Source organism: Amblyomma americanum, chromosome 9 (genome assembly GCF_052857255.1).
Source record: "Amblyomma americanum isolate KBUSLIRL-KWMA chromosome 9, ASM5285725v1, whole genome shotgun sequence".
Lineage (NCBI taxonomy): Eukaryota > Metazoa > Arthropoda > Arachnida > Ixodida > Ixodidae > Amblyomma > Amblyomma americanum.
The window spans coordinates 4,522,652-4,548,708 of NC_135505.1; the positions used below are offsets into that span (position 1 = coordinate 4,522,652).

Below are 26,057 nucleotides of genomic sequence, written 5' to 3' on the forward strand. Positions count from 1 at the left end.
CCTGCAGAACAATTTTTTAATGTGAAAGCTTTAGGTGGGTCATCAACACAAGACTCTGGCGTCACCAAAAAAGCAGTGTAACAAAACTCGCATTTGGCCAAAATGGTGGGCATCATCAGAGGAAGGAAAATTCAAAATGTTAACCAGCAATAGTCAGTACTAGTACTTATAACTCTACATACTACAAAGGTATAGAGTTAGAAGGTACCTGAAATCTAATTCAAATATAAATAGAATAGAGTCGCAATGCTTTTGCATTACTTGCACGTAATGTCCTTAAGTGCCCTTAATAATTTCATTTGTTCATTTTTCCTCCTTGTGCGTGTATGAGGAATGACTCATTGTTTCAATATCTCAGGATGTAATCCTAGTGCTTTTCCATGAATAAATTTTTAGCAGACATTGTACCTAGAAGCCCCTGATGCCAATACTTCGGTAGCTGAGTCTATGGCTTTATGCTTCAGCTATGCAGTGTGCAAATATTGCACGGCTCGTCTTTAACAAAGAAAGCCAGCTGATGAGACTTTAAGAAGGACTGCTGCCTAGTTGATGGACATGAAACATTGCAACGGCACACGCCCTAAGAAGAGAGCTATTAATACACGTAAGGCAGCGCGTAACATGCCAAATAAATGACAGTTGTTAGTTCAGCGTGTTGTTGTGTCCATTTCTACTCTGCCCTCTAGCTCATTTTCTAGGCCTTGTGCTGTTGTGCTGTTTCGCGTCTATCATGCAAAACCAACTCGACCAACAGTTCGTGCTTTCATACTGCCTAGCACAACACAAAGCACACCTCACATAACGGAAGACTGGACGATCGCTAACAAGTGTTTTTTTTTTCGGAAGGAACGCGTTTGCATAAATAGTCTCCTGTTGTTATACATCACTACGTCACAATTGAGCTGCCAGGAAAAGCTACTCGTTTTGTTTCAAGCATGCTGATGTGCCGCTGATAACATTGTTGATCTTTTTTTGCATAAAAAGAGCTTCAAGGAGTTCGCATGCCGCAGTGTTGTGGCTTTTGCCTAAAACATTTATATTGCTCTGCTTTGATTTACATTTTGTACTGTTATCGCAGTGCTTGAGCAGAAGCAACTTGCTCCGTTTTGTTTTGGCATCATATATTTGTGCGCTCTGTCACCTACACATCTACCAGTTCGTCCAGTGTATACCTTGCCACACGAAACGGGTAATTTGTATACAGCGTCGCTTGCATGCACACTTTACAGTGAATTGACAGAGCACGCTACATGGTGGCTATGTCTGTTTGAGCCTATAGTGGCAACGAAGAAAGACCAGTGTTCCGGTATATAAATGGAAAAGTAACTGTGTCTCAGGTGCATGGATGCTTCAATGGGCCAAAAAAGGTCCGAATTAGTCAATCAACAGACCGCAGATCGACGAGCCTCTTTGGGATCGGTTGTTTGGGTAATGTGTCAAAAACGTATTGTCGTTTTGTAGGTGTGTCAGCGTATTGCCGTCTAAGGATGGCACTTGTCAGACGTTTTGGTTTCACTCTGTTTTCGACCTCTCGCCTGGTGAATGTGCAGGGTCCCTGTTCCCTGAACCAGCAGGCTCTGGCGCACAGCCGTCTATGGGACGCAGTGGGCGGCTTCCTCTTCCTCTTTGCGCACATGCAGGACAAGCTCTCCAAGGTATTTCGTGCATGGCGCATGCACTGCTTAAAAGCTTGCTTCTTCATGCTGTTTCCTTAGGGGCTGTCCCCTTGCAGAATGCGTTTAATTTGGGTGTTGGCATATCAAGTAAAATCAACAAGACAAAGCACTGCTTGTGCATAGCTCATTGCGCACAGACGGGAGAAGGCTTCGGGGAGAGTTCTGCCTGTGCTCACATTGTTCTTACTTCCAGTAGTGGGAAGATGGCCTCTTGGCCTAATAGCTGTTAGTAAATTGCTATAGAAAGGTGTTCAGTTTAAATGCAGCGGGCAAGCTTGGGGCAACAGGCACATGCACTCATGAACAAACCATTTCATGTCCCTGCACAAACATTAAGACTCATGCTTGACAGAGGTGCATAATTAGTTCTGAGCCGTCCTGCTCTGATTTAATGCATGCACAAATTTTGCCACTTTTGAAGACAAAATGCACTGCACATAAGGAGTGTCCTGCACGTAGTTGAAAAGCTTGCACACTGATGCGATTAGAAATGGCCAAGAAATTCGGGCACAAGTATTTACAACAAGCAAAGACAATTTTCGTTTTTTATACACCCACTCGCCTCCATTTGTAGTTGACTTCATTTGCAGTTGGTTTGGTGGTATTTTTTGCTGCCATGTCTGATGTATCAGCATGACCTTTTTACCTTAAATTAATACATTGCAAGTTGTAGCAAGCTTTGCATTGCCAACCAAACTATAAACATGACATGAATACTTAGACTTTATGATTGCTACTCGTGTTACTGTATTTTTTCCCTTTGATGTGACTGATGACCACTTCTATTTGATTTTGTCTCCGGTGAGTCTCTGGAGCAGGTTGTTCCATGTGTTGTCACTCTGTTCTCGTGTGTTGTTCACCCACTGCTTGCATGCCCAGTTGCACTGTTGTATGATGTCCACTGACTGTGGGTGGCTGCCTAGTGAAGAAGGACTTGTGTCTTTGCTAGTTGGTTTAGTAGTGCTTTCTCATAGGCTAGTTGGTACATATCCATTTTTGGTAGGCTGTGCGCTAAAAAAACGTTCACAGGAAAAAAGGGGTAGAGATGACAGGAAAGAAGCGCAACCACAACTTTCCTGCTTCGTTCCTGTCGTCGCTATTAAAAGAGTTAGATGTTGGGCCAGTTGGATTTGTGACAAATTGTACATATTTTAGTGCAACCAGAACAGGGACACAGAGAACAGAGACAAACACGAGCGCTCGTGTTTGTCTCTGTTCTTTGTGTCCCTGTCCTGGTTGCTCTAAAATATTTATAATCTGTCGTCTCTGCTCTTTTTTCCCGTGAAAATGTTATTAGCACAAAGCTTATCAAAAATGAGCTAGTTGGTGTGACATATTAGTTTTGGAGGCCTTCCCCGCATGCTATCGTGACATAGCATTCTCGTCGGAACTTCCGGAGTGTCAGAGCATCGCCTTCTTGGACCTAGTGCTCATTTTAAATCCTAATCACGCCTGTTGGAAGTGTGAGCCTCGGGTCAGGAAAAAGTTTCTGCCATACGACTCATGTCACTCGAAGATAGTCAAGTGAGGAGTAACGACGGCGGCAGTTTCATCTGCGCTGGAGCGTTCTTGTGAACGCCAGATCGGCCTTAGCTTCGTCACATAGACAGCAAGACTGATAAAATAATCTGGTTATCCCGCGAATGTCTCATCTACATTGTGTGAAACGTTACTTAGGCGCTACAAAGGCATTTCCAACGGCCGAACCTCCAGCCCTTCCACGGGCAGGAACGCACGAAAACTAAAGGTCGTCATACCATATACTCATGCTCTTGCGCACAATGTTAAAAAGATTGTCGCAAGATGTGGCGTCTCGGTGCTCTTTTCGGCACCTAGGAAGGCCACGTCAATATGTGCAAAGGTGAACAATGATACAGCGGAACGCAAGTGTGACACGAGACATCAAAGCCCGTACACGCCATGGGAAGTCGGTGTTGTTTATGTTTCCTCTGTCATGTGGGAAAGTGTAAATCAGCCAGACTGGTAGGTGCTGTAATGAACGGACTTAGGAACATGCAAGATTTGCCAAGAGCACTTCTGGTAGAAACCTGACACAGCACTGTAAAAAACTGCGAGCCGAGAGGATGCATTCCCTCTCTTCATGAGACTGTTTTCCTGACAAGAAAAAATGAAACACTGACCAAAGCGGTTTTGGAAGCAGTGGCGAATGCGATTCACAGGGACTCCTGCACTCCGTCCCTAGCACTGGCCGATAAAGAATTTAGTCATCTTAGACAATTTTATCGTTTTTAAAGATAACTGCTTTTAACCAATTAAATTAATTCGGGTGCAGCCCTTTACACCCTGTTTATTTTCATTGTTTTATTTATTTTAGCTTTTTTATGGCTTTTACCTTATTGATGTGACTACTTCGGTTCTGTTCCCCTCTTTTAACTCCTCCCCCTCATTTCACGGTATATGTGCTCGTTCGCTTGAACAAAAGCTCAGTTGTTAGTTAGACTCGTGTGTGCGTGTGTGTTCCTTCCTGAGTGGCGTCCATTTTTTGGCTCTCGGTCTCCAATGCGCCTGTTTGCTTTATTGCCAGAACTCAAGTCAGCTAGACCTGCTGAAGGAGCTATTGCAGCTGCAACAGGAGATGGTCATCATGATGCTCAGTATGCTTGAAGGTGAGCACAAAACTAGCCCGAATGCTGTATTGGTTTGTTTTAAGGACTGCTTTCGGATAAAAGAATGTGTTGCGCAATTGAATAAGAGATAGGGCCCTATGCAATTTCTCCTTCACTACCTTAATCGTCTGATGAAGTGTTTTGTTGCTTTGTTGCTAGGTTCACGTTTCGGTGACTTTCCTTCAGCATAAGGGCCTTGTTCGTAGATGACCACACTCTGAGTTGATTGTCAGTGTGGATATAACTGATGGGCTGAAGTGCATGTTTAGAGCAGCGTTGCAGCCTAATTGCCTCATCTTAATTCTCAAAGGTCTTGCATTTGTGCCGCATCAACACGGGGGAAGGATGAGAGTGGCAGGATAAGGGTGCAAGGAGCAGTGATGGTATGCTATGGCATGTGGGGTTTCACATCCGAAAGCGATGCGTGGGCTAGGAGGGGCACCGTAGTGGAGGGCTTCGGATTACAATCAAGACCACCTCGGGTTCTTTGCCATGCGTTGACATCGCACAGCATACGGGGGTTTTTTGCGCTTCATCTATACCTTGAAATTTCGCTGCCTTGGCCAGATTCGATCGTGCGACCTTGCGATCAGCACATCATGTGACCTTGTACAAAGGAACTAAGTCATTGCAACAGCTCTCATGATTTCTTTTGTTTGATACCACTGCTGAATGCTGTAGTAATGCCAGCAACAGCTGATGCTCTGACCTCATAAAGGCACTGGCTGTATATAGCTGTTGTTGCCGGTTGTTGGTTTTGGTTTGTTGCTGGGCATGACTGAACCAACCCCAATTAATTCGGAAATCTGGATAGTTAAAACTGCCATCTCGGTCCCCGCTAGTGCCCGCGTAAATCTATGGCCTCATACGGTCATTAATTCGGACGCTACCTAAACATCTCACACTGGTTAATTCGAACGCGTTCCTCATTGGAGGTTGTGTCCAGGTATGACCCGCAAAGCAACAAATTGTCGGAACAGCTCTACTCAAAACCTAAATTTCATGCTACAAAGTCGCTTGTGGCTCGCGCACCTCAGACAACGGTGAGCAACGGCAGACGTGACTATGAACGGAGAGCCTGGTCTCCGAGAACAGTCCGATCGCTTAGTTCCGGTTTTGCTTTTTCCGTGTTTCGTGCCAACCCGCAGCAAGGGGGACTACACCAGCCGGCGTAAGCCAAGTGATGTTTCTGATGCAGAATGGCATGTCGCTCGTGTTTTCTCCCTTCACCCTTTTTTCTTTCCCTGCTTCGGCACCACTGAGCGCTTCCTTCGCTTCAGGCTGCGTGGTTCCATCCTTACAGTGTGCCACCGATACTGCAGCGCTGTTCACAGTTGGTGCTGTGAAGTACAACAGTGCTGCTTGTGATGCCTTAGCATTGGAGACACGATAATCCATAACAGCGTGACAGACGGGACAGAGAAGAGAGGTCACAACAAAGAGCGCTGGGCACGATAATCCATAACAGCGCGACAGACGGGACATAGAAGAGAGGACACAACACAGAGCGCCCAGCGCTCTTTGTTGTGACCTCTCTTCTCTGTCCCGTCTCTCGCGCTGTTATGGATTATCGTCTGGGCGCTCTTTCTTGTGTCCTCTCTTCTATGTCCCGTCTGTCGCGCTGTTATGGATTATCGTGAGCACCAACTCGCCCAACAAATGGTTAACACGTTAACACGTTTTGGCGGGCTAGTTGGTTAAGCATCTTGAACAAACAGCGCGAACAAAGACGAGCACAAAAGACAAGAAAGCGAACGACACGGCGCTGATCGACACGGCGCTGAACGACACGGCGCTGAACGACACGGCGACACGGCCGTGTCGTTCGCTTTCTTGTCTTTTGTGCTCGTCTTTGTTCGCGCTGTTTGTTCAAGACAACAAATGGTATTGTCGAATTGGAGACACACCGCATCACACCATGAAAGCTGCTGAGGAGGCCCTTACGATTGTGAAGCAGTTGTGCTTTGATGCTCCCGACAGTACGCACGCAATAAGGCATTGATGGAAACGTGAAAAATGGTTTTTGCTGCGGCATTCTCATTTGAAACGCAGACATTCATTGCCCAATCTTTCCATCTTTCACCAAATAAATTTACCGTAATGCAAACAGTTCTTGAGCTTTGCAGGGGTCATTGAATCAGACTTCCGGACAATTCGAACATATCCCCTGGTCACTTTAACTTTGAATTAAGCAACTTTTATTGCCAAATATATATAGCTCACTTTGTGATTGGCTCATCTGTTGATTAATTCTAGTGTTTTGTGCTTATGGCATCAGTGAATATTCTATTGGGGCCAGTGTATGGCAGGATGTTTTGAGACACTAGTCTATGCAAACGAGTGAGCATTTTGGGCATTAATGCTGCTAAAGGACTGGAAACATCGTTTTTGCAAGCAAACCTCTGCTCTTTCTGTGCAGGAAATGTGATGAATGGCACCATCGGAAAGCAGATGGTGGATACACTGGTGGAATCCGCCTCAAACGTTGAGGTGAGAAATCTTGCTGAGAGACACTTTTCGTGAGGCATAGTGCAACCCTCATACTGTTTTTAAAAACAGCGAGATAGCAGACATTTTTCAGCACAGTGCTTTGTGACCCAATGGTCTAGTTTGGGAATCCACTGCCATTAGTTTTCGGACACGGTTTTTATAAAACAGTTTACTTTCTTTTCATCCGGGGCTCATTTCTTGAGATTTAATTTTGCACTGTGTCATTTTTACACTCAGAATTGGGGCTGATTTCAGACTGTCAGTAAAGTTGGTGTGAAATTAGGTTCTTTTTCTTCGAATGTAGAGCTTAGTAAACTTTGGCCTGCAGCCGTTCTCAGCATTGTTATTTATTCGTTTGCTGGCAGGCAGCAAAATAAAGCTCTCGAGTATGCATTTTAAGTACTATAGCACTTTGTTGTGCAATTATTTTCAAGCTGCTGTCTCTTACCTCATTGTGATTTTTGTCTCATGCCCTTGCAGCTCATCCTAAGGTTCTTCGACATGTTCCTCAAGCTGAAGGAACTCACTTCATCAAGTTCATTCCAGGTGTGCTTTCTACATCTCACAATGATAACTGCCAATTGTCTTTTTTACTCACCAACGCCTGCTTTCTAGGAAATCGACTCCAAGAATTCTGGCTGGATCACACCCAAGGACTTCCAGAAGGCCATGGAGCAGCAGAAAATTTACAATCCGTACGTTTCTTTATGACACCTACCTTTATTGGAGATCGTGGCCAGCACTCGCCCTCTTTTTGAAAACATTTACTGTTCCTCACTCTCGAAGGCCGAGTTCTCGGAAACTGAGTCCTCCTCCTTGATGTCGACCTCTCCGATGATGTCATTCCCAGTGCCGTCGAGGTCATTCGATATGGAGCTTTTCTTGATGATGTTGGATGAAGTTTTGGCCGGTTTTGACTTTGGTTGGACTGTGATTTGGCTTACGTGGCACTCACATTGCCAACACAACACCTAAAAACTGCGGAAACTGAAACGAAGTTGCAAGTGCTAGAAAATGGTTGCACCGCAACACTTCTTCCGAGAAGTCAAATAGTGCTGTTCAATCATAACGCGAGGATAGAGTTTAAGAGAAAAAAAAATTTTGGAAATAACTATTGTGTTAGAGTAATTATGGTAAAATTAGCATAGTAGTCAATTCATTGTGGATATTGATGTGGTGCAAAAGTTTTATGTTTGTCAGTTGGGTCCGCTTCAGGCAATTACAAATCACAGGGGCACTATTGCAGCTTTTAGCTTGGCTGCTTTTTCTGTTGCCATTGTTTGATTGGCTGTGATGCCATTATTTTTCCTAGGGATGAAATTACTTTCCTTATGAGCTGCTGTGAGCCCAACATGGATGACTTAATTGATTACCGTGAATTCACGGAGCGATTCCACAACCCAGCCAAGGATATCGGTAAGATTTATAGTGCAGTTATCTTTTGCTTTCTTTTCAAAGAACGTGAAATTGAAAGGCGTGCTTCAGCATCTAAATATTTTTTGCACTGGGGTGATAATTCAGTGCATTTCATGTGGCTTACTTACTTATCTATCTGTATCATTGGTAAATCTATCCATTTCAATATTTCTCAGCTGTTTGGTATTTCAGAGTACATATTTTTGCTTAATTTTAAGCGAAAGCTTCACTATGCTACCTGGTAACGATTTCTTGGTGCAAGTGAGCCAGAGGTCAAACCCCTTACATTAAAGTTTGGGTGTCCACCGATATATGTGAGACAGTTACTACGCCATTTCCTTTTCTCAAAACTGGTTCGGGTGTTCACCAATATATGTGAGACAATTACTGCACGGTTTCCTTTCTTCAAAATCAATTTTAGAAACCAATCTTGAGTTTTTCGAAGGAAAGGAAAGGCGCACAACTTTCCCCCTTGGACAATGAGCGCCTGAGTGCAATGTGGATATGCGCCATGCTGCATGGGTTGGCATTCACAATGCTGTAGCAGAAACAAAGCGGCATTGAAGCTATAGACCCATGGAACCATAGCGTTGACGATGCTCTGGATTTCGATGATTCTGAGGGAAAAAAGGCACATAACTGGCTCTTTGGGGCAGTCGACGCTTTGAGGTAGGTATGGTAAGGAGAGGGCGATGTGGGCTGCATGAATTAGCGCTGACGTTGTGGCAGGCACAGGCCACTGCAGCAATAAGCAGCAGCGTTCATGGGGTGCCAATGAACAACCTCTCGAGATCAACCATTAATTTAACCTTCACCTGGCAGGGTGGGCGCGTTGCCTATCCAGTGTGCAGAACGCATACTGATACATCACAGCTTTCGCTCTCTAACTAGGTTCAGCAGTAGTTGAACCGAAGCTACTTCTTTTATGATGCAAATACTCAAAACTTTTCTGACATCTGCCCCTCAAGCTGAGGCTTCTTACAGTGTATCGCTATATTGGCTTGTGGTTTTTAGGTCGCGCTTGACATTGGAAGTGATTGAGGTAATGCCCAAGTAAAAACTTAATTGGATGTTCGAAACCCAAGTCTGTTGCCCTTTTCTGTAAAACGAAGTCGTTGAGCACTGGCCCATGAAGCAAGAGTAAGATCACAGTTTTATGTTTTTATGGCTCTGGAACTGTGTGCATATGACGAGAGAGGGAATCTATTCCAGGCTTCAACTTGGCTGTTTTGCTGACCAATCTTTCGGAGCACATGCCCAACGATCCCAGGTGAGCAGAAAGACGGTCACTAGCTACCTCTGTCTGCCTATGACAAATCACTATTCTTTTGTGCCAGCAGTGAACATTGTTACTGGAAAGAGAAGACGAGAACTATGTATGTGAAAGGTTCGGGAAACCTAATTGAAGCGACATTGTGTCTCCCAACAGGCTGCAACGTTTCCTGGAGACAGCCAGCAGCGTGCTCAACTACTTTGAGCAGTTCCTTGGTCGCATTGAAATTATGGGTGAGCAAAAAGAAATATTTGCTGACTTTCATTCAAAGTGATGTGATTTTGAGTGTCATCTGCTGCAATTTAACTTAATGCAGGGCATTCCAGCTAGCTTGATTCAAGAACTAAAAAATAAGATGCAAGCTCTATAGGAGATAAACCGGTTAAAGTTGTTCTCAGTTGCCTTGTACACCTGGCATTTGTTTTGCTTTGTGCTAGCTAATTTATTCATTAGTATTAATTATCTTAGTTACGAAACTAACTTTTGACAGTCTCTTAATACTCATTTCAAACTCGCACCTTTCTTTTCTGAAGAAAACTGCCTAAAAATCACATGCGCATAAGAATCGAGAGCAAAAATGAAAATAACCTTGCAACAACACTCTATTGTCATCAGGCATCACAAAATGGCACCTTGATATTGCTCGCACCCCAGAAATGTCCCTGGGATAATTTTGTGCGCATATACAATGGTGCCTCGCTATTGCCCTTATGCGATGCCCCCAGCCCCTATTCCAAAGCTCGCAAATATCGATATTGCCTACCTAGCCTTCCGCAATCATGAATAGGACTCAGGAGCATCCGAAGTGTCCCATAAGCAGGGCGTCGACCTGAACTTGAGAGCCAACACGGAAACGGTTTCAAAGATGCACTGCGGTCACTAAGACGGCAAGTTGAAAAAAAAAGAGGCTGCCTTGTGTGCAGAGACTTTCAAAGCACACTCCGATGCAGTCGGGCAGCCCGATGCCGAGTGTGCAACCGCCACCAGAGCTCCCGTACAAGGCTTACAGCTACAGCGTCTTGGAGCTCTGCCAAGTGCGCCGAGCACCACCGCCACTTCCGCTGGAGCTCCTGTCAATAGATGAACACGCCATTATATATCGAAGCATAGCATCTTGGCACGCTGCCAAGGTCTGCACTGCAGACGACGAAGAGGGCACAAAGGAACGAGCCACAAAAAGCTAACTCTTCAATATAAGATGTTCTTGTGTATAGAGGCAAGTGACAATCAGGCGGGCTCTCGTGTATTGGTAACCCTTAAACTTAGGTGCGTGATTGGCGGATGCACCTGATGAGGCAGGAAGGCCTAATGTGGACGGAGTTCAAAACAAGCAGGTGCTTGATTGTGAATTTTGTCAAAAGGAATAGATTTTAATTTCAGACGAGAACAGACGTCTACCAGAAGGGCGATTGAGGAGGTGGCATGGTATTCTTCATTAGCTTGGTTGAAAGAAAAAGGTTGGACGTTCCAAGTGCAAAGATTAATTTCTTTATCGAAGAATGAAAATCTGGTGCACGCTACAATTGCAGCCATTGTACTTTTTTTCTGACCTTGAAAAACAGATATGCATTAAAACCGAGGAAGCATTATAATCGAGTAAATGCGTGATATGCGATTCAGAAAGTTGGAGAGCATCTCAAGAAACCCGATACCATGTTTTGCGATAGGGTAAGCCTCACGTGGGTCTTTTTTTTCCCAGCTGTTTAGTAGCCCGCAAAATACAAAAAATCCCACCTGTCTACCGCATTTGCGCTCTGAGTGAGCAGTCAGCTGCTGGCATGGCTCGACGGCTCATATCAGTAGGCTGATGCGTTCATGGTGGTTACAGCACCCGCCTCAGATGATCTGCACACGTGACGGTGCTATAACGAAATCAATAAGGACCCCAGCCTAAAGTTTGGTGTGCTACGACAGAGCCGCGCTCCTCCCCTAGTGGCGGAAATCCAAGGTGTTGATAAGCACTACACCATTGTGGCGATTTGTATTTTCTTGTGCTGCTCGCGCCAGTTGCGCTTGTCTCCTCAAGGAGGTACGGGTGCCATCAGATGCCCAACGGCTGCACAATACGCCGATTATGTTCATCGCTGGACAGTTTTAGCGATGACCAAAGTGGCGCCGTGGTTGCGTAAAGGTTGGAAGCGTCAAGCTTCACTCAAATATAGCATTCATTTACAGGCCTGCCTGCTGTCTGCAGAAATCTACGCAGAAGGTAGAGCTCATTAAATGCAGGGGAACTATCTGTGCAGTATCGTGCACCACAGTCGTGATTAGAAAATAATAGTTATGACCATTCGCTTGCGGCAACAGGAGAGTGCATTGGCGCGTTCTTAATATATGTGCCCTTACTCGGCCAAATGAGTAAATTGGCAGCATGTGCAACCATGAAGGCAGCAGACGCCATTCCACATATGAACTAGTTGTGCGGCATACACACGTAATAGCAGTGCGACTCTATAGATTACAGACCTCGAGCAGCCGCCCACTGGTGTTACATGCCCCATTGACATGCAAACCTGTAGCGCGTTAGTGGTTTGTGAGTTTAACATCCCAAGCCTGTATGTAGAGTGTGAGCAACACCGTATTGGAGGGCTCCGGATTAAGAAAGATTTTGTAGATATCTGTATAGTAAATATTCCATTTACGGAAACTACGACCTACGGCAGAAGCGGCTAGGAAAGGGCGACAAGGGTAGAAATGGCAGTGCATGACCGTATGGGCCGTGTCAGCCGTACGCCTGTGTAAAATCTCTCTTAACTTCAACTGAATGGGGTTCATCAACGTGCACCGACAACGTGAAGTGTGGTTTCATATTTCGCGCAGAGATTTGATCTACAACCTTGGGGTAAGCAGCCTAGCGCTATAGTCAGTGAAACACGACAGAAAAAGATTTAAAAAAGTAACAAACACGGCGGAACCAAGCAGAGCAAGCTGAGCAAGCATAATTTGAAGACATGAAGGAAAAATACAAAGCGCATCCGTGCCACAGTTTTCTTCGAAGGAAACCTTTAATTTCAGTTTTCACTTCGTATATCAGATGGTTATTCACTCCACACAAAATTAGGCTTGATGAGAACGAAGCTATTTTGACCCTTTTGCTTAGCGCCCCATACAACACCTGCTCTCTCTAAAAAGCACAAGAGCGCGTGGAAAACAAGTTTCACGATGGCTGCCGAGACAAGAGAGCAGAGCGCACATGCAAAGCAAGGTCCGACAGAAAGAACGAGCGCACGCACACACACAAAAAGAACATTTTTCGCTTGCAGATGATGCACACGCACATTTTCCCAGAAGTATGTATCACCAACTCGCCCGTCGTGCCACCGTGTTTGCACGGGGGACAACAGTAGAGTCAGTTCTTGGGCTAGTTGGTATTCTTGATTCACGTTCATAGTATATCAGCGCAACGGCACAAGCCAAAGAAAAGAAGACGGAAAAGAAGAAGGACGACCACAGCGCTGTGTTCGTCCTTCTTTTCCGTCTTCTTTTCTTTGCCTATGTGCTGTTGCGCTGTAATACTATGAACGTTGTGACGTTCCTTGTGTGTGCTACGAGGGTCCGCGTTCGACGGCGCGGCGTAGACGGAGCCCCCAGTGGCGGCGAAAGCACTCAAGGGAAAACAATTCAGCTGGACGAGAGGAGATCGGCGACAGCCGGTCTCGTTTTGGAAGCAGCCAGCACACATGTTTCTACTGTATATGGCTGCAAGCAACTTGAGTGGGATTGCTTTCGGGCCTGCCGCCATGGACCGCACGGAAAAGACCCAGGTGACAGCTGCGTCCAATTACCGAGCCATACTCGTTGAGAGTGAACGACCAAAACGAAGGGGTTTAAGCACAACCGGACCCCCTTTCCATAGTGTCGGCACGTGTCGAACGCCGGCGCCGCGGCCGCGGGGAGACGGGCGTTATCTTCCCCAATGGCCGTGACCGTGCCGGGGACAAAGGGGCCTCGTTTCGGCGGGCCTGGCCCCGTGACAAGACGGCGGGCATCATCACCAACCCTCCCGAGCACATCCCAGGACAAGGGACCACTTTCCCGGCCTTTTAGTGACCTCGCGTTCCGGCCTTGAGTGGCGAGTGCCATTTGATGGAGAACGGAGGTCGGTGACCAGCGGGAACCGTCAACGGGCCAGAGACCGTCTACCACCGCCGACGCTACCTCGACGACAACCTTCTTTCCTTCGGACTCAACACGTGACGGGGGCGAGACCATAAGTGCGGGGGTGTGTTTGTGCGCCGAAGTGGAAGCCCTAGGCCCCTCCCACTCCGGCGTGGGCGTCCTCACCCTAGGGAATGTGGGGATAAGAGGATATAAAAATCGACAAGGAGTACGGAAGAGAGAACGCTCAGGACGACATCGTTCGCCAAGAGGGCCCTCAGCGCCGAAGCCCGACGGCGTGCAGCTTCTGCCAGCAACCGTTCGAGCTCAACTCCGGAGCCCCTCCATCGTCCCCATGAAGTCGTCGGCACGTAAGCTCGGACACCCCAGCCTCTGATGTATAAACATTGAATATATCTGTTTGTTTAAACTGAGCCATACGGTGTCTCTTTGCCTCTCCGTCCCGTGCGGACCTGCGCATTATGGGGGGTCGTCACACTGGTGTCAGGAGTGGGGTCTCAAAAGCAAATGTCCTCGGAATGCTGCGACATTCATGACTTCAAAATTGTAATCAAAAGGGAATCACGGGACTGATTGTGGGACTTTTACCCCCATTTGAGAGGCTTGAGGCACCGGAGGGCTTGAGCGAAAAAAAAAGTCTGTATCTGAGGGAGCTCCCACTCCACAGCCGTCGCTCAGATCAAGCATGCTGGCATTAGGAAGCGCCATTCCGACGTTTACGGGAGATAAGACAGGGGTTCCAATCTGCGATTTCTTTTCCATGCTAGATTGGGAAAATGGGGGGTAGTCCGATGCTCAAATGCTGGGAATGGCGAGGTGTAAGATGGCAGGAGCTGCTCATGATTTTGCATGGCGAGACGAAAAAGTAAAATCCACAAAATCATTTGCGGAATTTAAGAAGCTCGCGTTTGAGCATTTCGACACTGAACCACATCACGTGCGGGTACAGAGGTTCCGTGACGCCGGACAGATGGTAGGGGAGGACGTGCGAACGTTTGCGTCGCGGCTTCAGCGCCTAGCACGCGATACGTTAAGCAGGGAGGAGGAAGGAAACCAGCTAAAGAAGAAATACGCGGAGGATCTACTTAAAGACGAAATGACCGCTTTGTTCGTGGCTGGTCTGCAAGACCCCGTGCGCCGGTTTGTGCTCTCGTGCAAGCCGAGCAATTTCGACCAAGCCGTGGCGGCCGCATTGGATGAGGAACGAAATGAGGCGTTAACGACAGCCGCAGCGAGAGTACGCGTCATAGAGAGAGCGGTGCTCAACCCTGAGGCTGCTCTCTTGACAGAGCGGTTAGATCGCTTAGAACAGCTGCTATCTCAGCAGGTGGAACGCTAGGTTGAAGCGCGCGCTCAACAGCGCCCATTCGCTGGAAACCGGAGACCGCCACAAAGCTACAGGCACGGTATGCGAGATTTTGAAGAAATCGTATGCTTCGCTTGCCAGGGTCGCGGACACATCGCCAGGTTCTGCCAAAACGTGCGCCGTGGGGAGCCACAAAGAGAAGCAGGCGAGACACGCCCTAAGCAAGCCTACAGCGGGGCTCCAGATACCGAGACAAAAAACTAGATAGTCCTCCCCATCCGGAGGAGCGTGGGGAGGGAGCAGTGGATGATGAGGTGGTGGTGGTTTGTGTGGCCGACGAGGCATGCCCTGTTGTGCGTTGCAAGTTAAATGGTTGTTGCATGGAATTGTTGATAGATACGGGGTCAAAGGTGACATTGCTTAAGGAGAGCAGTTTTAACACGCTTCGAAGGAAGGGGGACCGCGAGGTGTTGGAAGCGTCTGGTAGTATGGCAACCAAATTTGTACGCATAACGGCGGATCCTCTTGGCATAAGTGGACTCTACCGGTTATACTTCTCTCTCGGCGGAATTGCATTGGAGCACCCCTGCTACGTATGCCCGGACACTGTGTCTCTGCCAAACGGAGTGTCAGGTATATTAGGGCAGGATTTTTTGAGAAAAGGGAAGGTAGTAGTCTCATTCTCTGAGGAAGAGGTTAATGCGGGTGGCTCAAAAGTTCCGTTTTTGAACAGAAGAGGGGCTGAGATTCGCATTACTGATATTGACACCCGTCAAACAGTGGGATCATTGGAGAAGGTATCTTCGCGGGTTGCCGTCAGGCTGGTCGATGAGGCGGTCGTCCTTCCTTGGTCGGAGCACATTTTGTACGCGTGTGTGCCTTCAGATGTAGAGAGCGGCGCCGTGGGAGTGCTTGAGCCGGTCGACTCTCTCAGCAATGGCCTGAAGGCAGCCGCGTGCCTCGTGACAGTTAATGACGCCCACAGAGTGCCCCTACGGGTGGTTAACTGTAGCCAGCAGCCGCTGAGCCTTCCCAAGAACAAAACACTGGCTTTCTTCACCTCTGCGATAGAGAAACGTGAGCCCACCGATACGCTACTCGCAACTGTAGAGCATGCTAGTCCTTCGGCTGCTCCAAAGGCGTCGTTCGATCTTTCTCACGTAAAATCCAGGGAGATCGGAGGCTCTGGCTGGTTTGCTGAACGACTACGCGGAGGTATTCGCCGCGTCCAACCTGGATTTGGGCTGCTGTGGCGTTATAAAGCACAGGATAGAAACCGGCACTTTACCGCCCGTTTACCAACGTGCGTACAGGATTCCTTACTCCCAACGTGAGGAGATGGCGCGGCAGGTGCAGGACCTGATTGATCACGGCATTGTCGAACACTCAAAGTCACCCAGGGGAGCACCAGCACTATTGGTGGAAAAGCCAGATGGCTCGTATCGATGGGTAGTGGACTACCGCAAACTAAATGCCGTAACTCGCATCGATCCATACCCCATCCCCAATATACAGGAGACGCTTTCTCAGCTGGGCTCTGCCAGGTACTTCACGGTAGTGGACATGGCGGCGGGATTCTGGCAGATAGCAATGGATCCGGCAGATGCCGAGAAAACGGCGTTCAACACGCCCTCAGGGCACTATGAATGGAAAAGAATGCCGATGGGTCTGGCCGGCAGCCCTGCTGTCTGGCAGAGAACCGCTGATGTTATCCTGGCAGGTGTTCTGGGGAGGCTGTGCTTCGTGTATATGGATGACATAATCATATACAGTGACAGTTTTGAGAACCATTTGCGCGATATTGAGCAGGTTTTGGTGCGACTAAGAGGAGCGGGTCTCAAGCTGAAGCCTTCTAAGTGCCAATTCCTCAAAAACGACGTGAAATACCTCGGGCACGTTGTTTCAGGTGACGGCGTGTGACCGGACCCTGAGAAACTAAGGTGTGTCTCGGATTTTCCATCCCCGACTAGCGTCCGCCAGGTCCGGCAGTTTCTCGGCCTGATCGGTTACTACCCAAGGCACATAGAGGGGTTCGCCAAGCTCGCTAAGCCGCTCACCGCCTTAACAGCCAAAAATGTCGCCTTTCGCTGGGACGAGAACGCGGAGGATGCTTTTGGGGCCCTGAAAAGGAAGCTAATGAGTGCACCGCTGTTGCGCCACCCGGATTTTAATTTGCCCTTCGTTATGGCCACAGATGCGTCAAAGTTCGCAGTTGGTGCCATGCTGTCTCAGGTTATCGAGGGCAAAGAACATCCCGTTGCTTTTGCTAGCCGACAGCTGAGCCCCACAGAGCAAAAGTACGGAGCTACGGAAAGGGAGTGCCTCGCCGTTGTCTGGGCAGTAAAGCACTTCAGATGCTACCTTCACGGCCGCAAATTCAAGCTAGGCACAGACTGCCATCCTCAGAAATGGGTGATGAGTGTCAGGGACCCTAGCTCGCGACTCGCTAGATGGAATCTACACCTGCAGGAATACTGCTTTGAAGTGGAGCACAAGTCAGGAAAGGCACATCTGAATGCTGATGCACTCAGCCGCACAGCTGCCGTGGCAGCTATAGACGAGTTTGTCCCCGTAGTCGACCCCGCCGAATTACGCACAGAGCAGTGCAAAGATCCTGACCTGAAGCGAATAATCGAAAGCTTAGAGGGCGCACCGTCTCACCCCGAACAGCTAGGTTATTTCATTGGCAAAGACGGCACCCTGTGTCGGCGCACGAGGCCAACCAGGAAAGGGAGACCAGAGAAAACCGCTTGGGAGAGAGTCGTCATACCTCGGTCGTGGACAGAAAGGGTTCTTCGCGCGTTTCACGATGCGCCATGCGCCGGTCATTTTGGCGTAGCGAAGACACGCAGGCGTGTCGAGCGTTTGTACTTTTGGAGTGGCATGCGACAGGATGTTAGAGACTACTGTGCGAAGTGTCATTCCTGTCTCGAAAGAAAAACACCCAAGGGACGAAGACCAGCTCCAATTCAGCCGTTCCCTGAGGTTTCGGCTCCCTTCGAGCGGACAGGTATGGACATAATGGGCCCACTAGCCACGACCACTTCCGGAAACAGGTACATTTTAGTATTTGTCGATCACCTTTCAAAATACGCGGAAGCGGTAGCACTCCCAGATCAGAAGGCATACACGGTTGCAAGAGCATTTGTCGAACAGATCATGCTCACACATGGACCCCCGAGGCAACTCTTGACAGATCGGGGAACTAACTTCGTGTCACAGCTAATGAGGAGAGTTTGCGAGCTGCTTAAGATCGCTAAGAAGCAGACAACACCGTACCATCCGGCTTGCAACGGCGCGGTGGAACGACTGAACCAAACCGTGGCCGGGTTCCTGTCGCATTTTGTTTCGCGCGACCAGCGGGACTGGGACTTGTGGCTCCCGTATGCAATATTTGCCTACAATTCCGCAGCACACGAGAGCACGGGCGAATCGCCATTCTTTCTTCTCTACGGCCGAGACCCGGACCTGCCTAGTGAAGTGCCAGAGGGCCCCCGTCGTGTCCCATACGCTTCACTGGACGACTATAAAGTTGAGCTAGAATCGCGCTTGCAAGTGGCGAGGGACATCGCAAAGGAGGCCTTAAAGAAAGCGGCGAAGCGCAGGAAGGAGGTGCACGATCGCAGTGCTAGAGACGCGCCGTTTGATGTGGGGGACAGCGTGTACATTGAAAACTGCCAAAGGCAGATTGGGCTAGCTCGTAAGTTCCAGACGAAGTGGAGAGGACCGTGCGAGGTTGTCGAGAAGCTTTCTCCGGCAAACTTCAGAGTCCAGACGTGAACCGGCGCTTGATAAGGATACACGCAAATCGCCTCAAGTCGGCACCGGTTCAGTATTCACGAAATGAGGAAAGGGAAAGCGCGGATTTTGATGGGGACAGAAGTGAAGCGGAGCGCGCAGATAGTTCGCAAGAAACGCCCTCTCCTGCATTTGTTCGGCAGGCTCCAGAGGTGACGGCCGGAATGTCATCGTATTTACTTCATGCATTGCCAGAAGAAGAAGAAGCGCGCGAGGTTGCCGCGCAGATAACGCCAGGAGAGGCTCCTGCCACGAGCCTTCGCGAGTCTCAAAGCAGACAAAAGGCCACAGACTTACTTGGTATGACTCATGAAGAACGATATCCGCTGCGAAATCGGAAAGCTAAGTCGGACTAATGGCGTAAACAGAGCGGAGTTGTGAACTGGTTAGAATTGTGTAATGCCGCAGCTCATAACATTGCTGTGTGCTTATGTTTTAAGATATCGGAGTTGGTAGTTAAACCTTTCTGTCATTAAGTAACACCTTCACAGGAGAGCATGTGGAGCGCATGCAGAACCTGCCCTACTTCCTTTCGTTATCTATATTTTTGTCTGTGCCGTGATCGTGCTAGAAGTGGGAGCTCCTTTGTAACTGTGGTAAATTTATTTCGTCCAGTTTGGACTAGAAAGGAGAGGCTTGGGTGCTGAGTTTCATGTTTATCTGTAAAAGAAGATCAGTGCTGCCCCTGGAGACGCCAGTTATGACAGCTGAGGCATATGGTATTGTGCAGTGGTGTTTTGTCGGACGCACTGTGCGAGGCGATTCAGAAAGCGACGGGAAGCTGCATGGACTCAAATGTTCGGAGAACATTCTTCTGGAGTGAGCGAGTGTGACGTTCCTTGTGTGTGCTACGAGGGTCCGCGTTCGACGGCGCGGCGTAGACGGAGCCCCCAGTGGCGGCGAAAGCACTCAAGGGAAAACAATTCAGCTGGAAGAGAGGAGATCGGCGACACCCGGTCTCGTTTTGGAAGCAGCCAGCACACATGTTTCTACTGTATATGGCTTCAAGCAACTTGAGTGGGATTGCTTTCGGGCCTGCCGCCATGGACCGCACGGAAAAGACCCAGGTGACAGCTGCGTCCAATTACCGAGCCATACTCGTTGAGAGTGAACGACCAAAACGAAGGGGTTTAAGCACAACCGGACCCCCTTTCCATAGTGTCGGCACGTGTCGAACGCCGCCGCCGCCGCCGCCGCGGGGAGACGGGCGTTATCTTCCCCAATTGCCGTGACCGTGCCGGGGACAAAGGGGTCTCGTTTCGGCGGGCCTGGCCCCGTGACAAGACGGCGGGCATCATCACCAACCCTCCCGAGCACATCCCAGGACAAGGGACCACTTTCCCGGCCTTTTAGTGACTTCGCGTTCCGGCCTTGAGTGGCGAGTGTCATTTGATGGAGAACGGAGGTCGGTGACCCGCGGGAACCGTCAGCGGGCCAGAGACCGTCTACCACCGCCGAAGCTACCTCGACGACAACCTTCTTTCCCTCGGACTCAACACGTGACGGGGGCGAGACCATAAGTGCGGTGGTGTGTTTGTGCGCCGAAGGGAATCCCTAGGCCCCTCCCACTCCGGCGTGGGCGTCCTCACCCTAGGGAATGTGGGGATAAGAGGGTATAAAAATCGACAAGGAGTACGGAAGAGAGCACGCTCAGGACGACATCGTTCGCCAAGGGGCCCTTCAGCGCCGAAGCCCGACGGCGTGCAGCTTCTGCCAGCAACCGTTCGAGCTCAACTCCGGAGCCCCTCTATCGTCCCCATGAAGTCGTCGGCACGTAAGCTCGGACACCCCAGCCTCTGATGTATAATCATTGAAGATATCTGTTTGTTTAAACTGAGCCATACGGTGTCTCTTTGCCTCTCCGTCCCATGTGGACCTGCGCATTATGGGGGGTCGTCACAACGTGAATGGGGGACAACTTCAAATACATGCATTCATAAGCTGTTTGTTTTTCGGAAGAAAGTCCTCCGTGTCATATGCAATAAGCCTCCCGATTTTCATTCCGCTCCTGTGTTCAGTGCGCTCAGAACTCTAAAATTGTCTGCCTCAATAAACCACCGCTTACTGTCAGTTTACAGATAAGCCTGTTATACGTAGTGACACAGGCAGGAGCTTATTGGTTTACGTTTTTTTTATGGCAGCTCCACCATACTTTTTGTCAGTTTAAAAAGGAGATGTAAATAATATTGCCGTTTTCAGCTCTCTCGCCAATGTCGCACAACGCACAGCCCCTTACACAACTCGAGCTCCCGAGGCTTGCTGTGTTCCTCACCTATGTAGTAATTACGCCCAGCAAATGTTACGCCACCGGCTGCCTAGTTTACTGAATGACCTTTCTAGATGTAATATCGATGAGTTTACTTGTTCCACGAGAAATCTGTATGAACTGTTTTTTGCGCTCAAGACTGCGTACAGTTGTACTTGTGCTTTTTTCTTTCGTTTATACTGTTTTCATGGATTTTTGCATATTTTTATTGTTATATGAATTTTGCCTTTGGCTTTTCATTCTTTTTCGTTTCTGTTTAACAAGTTAACTAGTTTCCCTCCTGCCCTGTTACTGCCATTGTAAACGGAACTTTGAGCCAGTCAAGCTGCCTTCTTTGCAGCTTTTCCCCTTGTTTTTCATCTGAAACCTTGTACCTGCTTATTTGTGCAAATAAATCAATCAAAAGGAAATCATGTTCAAATGTATGGTCGCAAACGGTAAGTTCTTAGTTGTACACATTTTGTTTAACGCAGGGCAGTCATAATATGAACAACAAATTTCCTGCCTTTCCATTTCAATATCTTCTGAAGCAAACAAGCATGCGGGTTATGTTGTTTGTCTTGCAATCTTGGCAATATCTATCATATTTGCGATTCTCATAATGTCTGCCTCCTCGTACTTGCTTGCAAGAATTCGGCTCCGAGTAAACCACACAAACTTCCATCCGTCTATTTTCTTTTGAGCAATGGTTGCGCAGTGAAGCTTTTTGTTGTGCCAGTCAGGTGTTCATTCACGTACACAGGTGTATCCTCGCCTTTATAGTCAAGGTCTTTGGTATCAATATTTTACTTCTAGCATTTTTGTAGGAGCCTGCCTCGTTTTGTGCGCTGCACAAAACGGACAAAAATGTTACTCTTGTCAGAATTGAAGGCACTGACACGGTGGCACTAGAGTCGACGATTGGCTCATTGACCAGATTTCCAATTCTTTTTACTATGCCCATTGCATCACCCTCATCAGGTACACCCTTTATTTCTACATTGTTTGCTCTCAGCTACTGCTCGAGTTCATTCTTTTCAGTAAGCTTTTCATTTTCAGCAGACAGTTCATTATTTTGTTTAGTCAGCCTTTGAGCTTCTTTCCGAAGTTCTTTTATCATTGCTTTGATTTCGTTGACGCCGTCACGTATGTCGCTACAGTGCTTGACACTGTCTTCCAAATTTTGGAGGTCTGCCTTTATTTCGCGTTGGAAATCAACGACTTGCGTTTCCACTTTCACTTCTTTACTCATTGTTAGATAACAAAAGGACAGTAGGCTGCAACACAGTTTCCAAAGCACACAATCAGTGTCAAAACCCAGTGTTCGAGCACATCAGGATCAGCAACTCATGCAGAGTAGATATTCATGCAGTCAAAACTGGCAGCAGCGATGAGGCGTACGATTGAAAATTCCAAATATGAGAGCAAATTGCTCTTATAACTAACCTGCGGTAAGAGCACAAAGCCTTTAGGGACGGTTTTCCGACACTTCGCCGCTACTGCCAAGGGAGACCGGCCGACGTTGCAGGGCTCCTTTTGTAGCGTTCAGGCTCTGACACAGTACGACGCAGGCGCAGCACTGCTGCCGGGTTGCGATGCAGATAATGATACCGTCCTCCGTGTTCATTCTTGTAGGCAAGATGCATGCGCTTCTTACAGTATCCGGTGCCGTAACTGCGGTAAGAGCAGAAAGCCGTTTGGAGCGGTTCTTCAATGTTTCGCCGCTACTGCCAAGTCACCAGGCCTCAAGTTGTGACGAAGCTGCGAGTGGATGTGATCCTTTAGCGGGATCCACCATCTGGTTTCTGTGGCTCACCAGAGTCACTGTTCTTGCTGACTTAGGGCCCAGTACAGCATTCCTGCTGTGTGCCTGTGTAACGCTGCCTGTCTGTCACAGGGTCTCGTAGGTCGCTTGCCTAGATTCTGCATTGACACAGTGTGTGCCGCATGCCTTCTGTTTAATTTTATTTGATGCTCTGAGAGCTAGAGTCAATTATGCTTTCTCTTACGCTGTCATATTTTTTTTCCAAACAGCACTTTAGAAGCAGAACACAGAATGTCGTGTGTGTCCTTGTTCTGAAGCACTTTTTGAAAAAAAATACGAAGGAATACCGATTCGCCGTGTCAGCCGTTCTTAATTCAAAAACAGCATATCCGTTATGCAAAGAAAGCTTCATCTAAACCTTAGTCTCACCTGTGGCTAGCATCACGAAAGGACATGACAGTGCACTAAGAAAAGCTCACGCTTGAAAAAAGTGGTTTTTTCAGTGATAAACAGAGGAGGGGGGTTCATTATGCGAGCAAAATACGGTGCATGGCCACATCCATATGGAATATTAACAATAATAATAATAATAATAATAATAATAATAATAATAATAATAATAATAATAATAATAATAATAATAATAATAATAATAATAATAATAATAATAATAATAATAATAATAATAATAATAATAATAATAATAATAATAATAATAATAATGTCTTTATTGCCACTTTGTATACAGTACAAATGAGGTTCAGGCCCGTCAAAGCCAACAAGAGGCTTGCCGGACTGGGCCTGGCAGTCAAACCAGAGTGACAAAATGGCAGATCAATAGAGAACACTAATCGCTACAAAGAACACTAAATTTAAATTATTACAAAATTCACGAATAGAGCTCCAAGATAAGTAGTATGCAAAAACGTAACAGAACAAAACAGAATCACACGCAATTACGTGATAAACAAAGACCGACCGCGGTCAACATAAAGCTTGCAAGTGCATCTTCAGGTTCCGCAAGAGGTCACTTCATAAAGTTCATCAGGCATTTCATTAAAGATTTCAGGAACATAAACGCAGCGTCTTGATCTACCATACCGCGTTGAACTGCGCGGTTCAAAATAACGAGTCGACTTTCGCAACTTTCTACTCGGAACATTCAGCGCTAAAAAGTTGGAATTCCAAAAATGGCGACGAACGACGGTTTGAACAAATAAAGAGCGAAATGGTGAGAGACTGAGCCATTGAAAAACGTGAGTGCCGGATGGCAGAGGGGAATTATATGCAATTGAGTTTGACATGTCTTTCAAGAGCGTATTCAAACGGTCATGCCAACGGGAAGGACACGAACCATAAACAGTGATGCCATACCTAAGGACAGTGTACGCGAGCGCATGCGTAATAATTTTTTTCACGGCCAAGGGCGCCAAAGATTTCACATTAAAAAGTAACCATGAAGCCTTACGAAGCTTGGAACATACGTAAGATAAGTGTTCATGCCATGATAAGCAGCCGTCGAAGACCACACCCAGATATTTGTACGAATTTACATATTCCACCGGTTGACAGTGACCTGAAACATGCTCATACAAAAATACCGGCTTATCTATAAGTAATGTTTTTAAAGGATTTCTGAAACACATGATCTTTGTTTTCTTCGTGTTCACTGAAATTCCGTTCTCAGCAAACCATTTCATCACATTATTTATGTTTTCCTGCAACAAATTCACCGCAGTCTCATAATTAATGTGCTTTGCTAACAAAACTGTGTCATCCGCGTACTAGAAAATTGAGCACTGGGATACTATCGAACTCGTCATTTGTATATAAATTAAAGAGCAATGGAGATAAAATTGACCCCTGGGGTAGACCTGCCCTAAATGGCAGCCTCCCGCTATGTTCTTTTTGGCAGTTTAATCTGACAACTTGTGCGCGCCCATACAGAAAATTGAGAATATCATAAAAGGGGCCTCGAAAGCCCAACAGACGCAATTTCTGCAACAAAATATTATGGTTCACGGTATCAAAAGCTTTCTGAACATTGAGAAAGAGGGCACAACTGAACAAGTTTTCATCAAATGCAGTGTAGAGTTCATCAGCGAATTCCTCCAGAAGTGCTGTAATGCCCCTCCCTGTAACAAACCCAAACTGACGATCCGAAATGACAGAGAATTTATTAAAAAAGACGTCATGCATTCAAATAGAAATATTTCCAGTATTTGTGACAAAATTGGCAGTATGGAGATAGGTCTGTAGTTTTCACAAGCATCTCTTTGAAAAGCGGTGCTACGATAGCGGTTTTCATGCCCTCCGGAATAACAGCGCTTTACACAAATCCGTTCAACAAGGAAAGTAGGATGTTTGAAAAAGCAGGAAAATTCCCTTGTAACAATGAGGCTGATATGCCATCAATTCCTGCAGGCTTGTTTCGTCTGAAGCTGAATACTATCCTTTCAAGACCGTCCTTTGAGAGCCTTGGAAGATATGCTGAAGCTGATAAACATTCTTTTAGTGTGCACTTAATGTCTTGTCGAGCTGCTGCTTTTTCCGCCGCGAGCGTAAAATGTTTATTGAAGTCGTTAGCTTTTGATACAAAATCATTTTTTACGCGTCTGAGCAAAGTGAGTAAGCTTCTTTTCCACGATGGTAGTTAATCAACGTCCACATCTTTTCAGGATTTCTGGCACATCTTTCGAACTGCTCTTGAAAATACCTGCGCCGTGCAGATCTAATAAGTGCTACGACTCTATTTCTCGCAGCCCTGTATTCCGAACGGAAGTCTGCATTTCTGGGATTACGTTTAGAAAGTTTCCAAAGCCAGCCTCTGTTCGCGATCGCTCGCATAATTTAAGGGCTTAGCCACTTGTGATTCTGTCTGATTTTACGAGTAACCTTACGCGTAGAAATGTTCGTGAACTCAGCTAGCTTATCGCATAACTTTACGTAAACTTTTTCCGCTGGTTCATCTTCTATTAAAGATGCCCAGTTGAACGTTGCTACTAAATTATCGAGGTTCCTTTCATCAATATTGACACTGGAATCTTCTTGGCATCACCGCAACTTGCTAGTGTAGCTCTCTGAACCTTCGATTGAGCAGAAAAAACGACAAGCAGTGAAATAATGGTCGGCCAGCCGTTGTGTGATAATGCACGAGGTCAAGTTGTGAATCGGTGCACGTACAGCAATGTGGTCCAGACGAGACTTCACCAGTCGACTGTTCATTAGGTCTTCACGTGTGGGGGCATTAATCACGTTTTCATTTCCATGTGCGGAGAGTGAGGATAAGTAATCAGCGACCGAAGTTTTGCTTGGGCATAAGATATCGATGTTCAGGTCACC

At 47.2% G+C, this 26,057-nt stretch overlaps 1 protein-coding gene across 1 annotated transcript in view; it reads left to right on the forward strand.

Annotated features, from left to right (window-relative positions):
• The window catches only part of RyR (Ryanodine receptor), a 1,185,515-nt gene that overhangs the window by 940,088 nt on the left and 219,370 nt on the right, over positions 1-26,057 (forward strand). Inside the window, 8 exon segments of the mRNA XM_077638630.1 lie at positions 1,551-1,655; positions 4,222-4,303; positions 6,723-6,793; positions 7,274-7,339; positions 7,409-7,488; positions 8,106-8,209; positions 9,422-9,479; positions 9,639-9,715. Coding sequence (XP_077494756.1) covers positions 1,551-1,655; positions 4,222-4,303; positions 6,723-6,793; positions 7,274-7,339; positions 7,409-7,488; positions 8,106-8,209; positions 9,422-9,479; positions 9,639-9,715 — 643 coding nt within the window.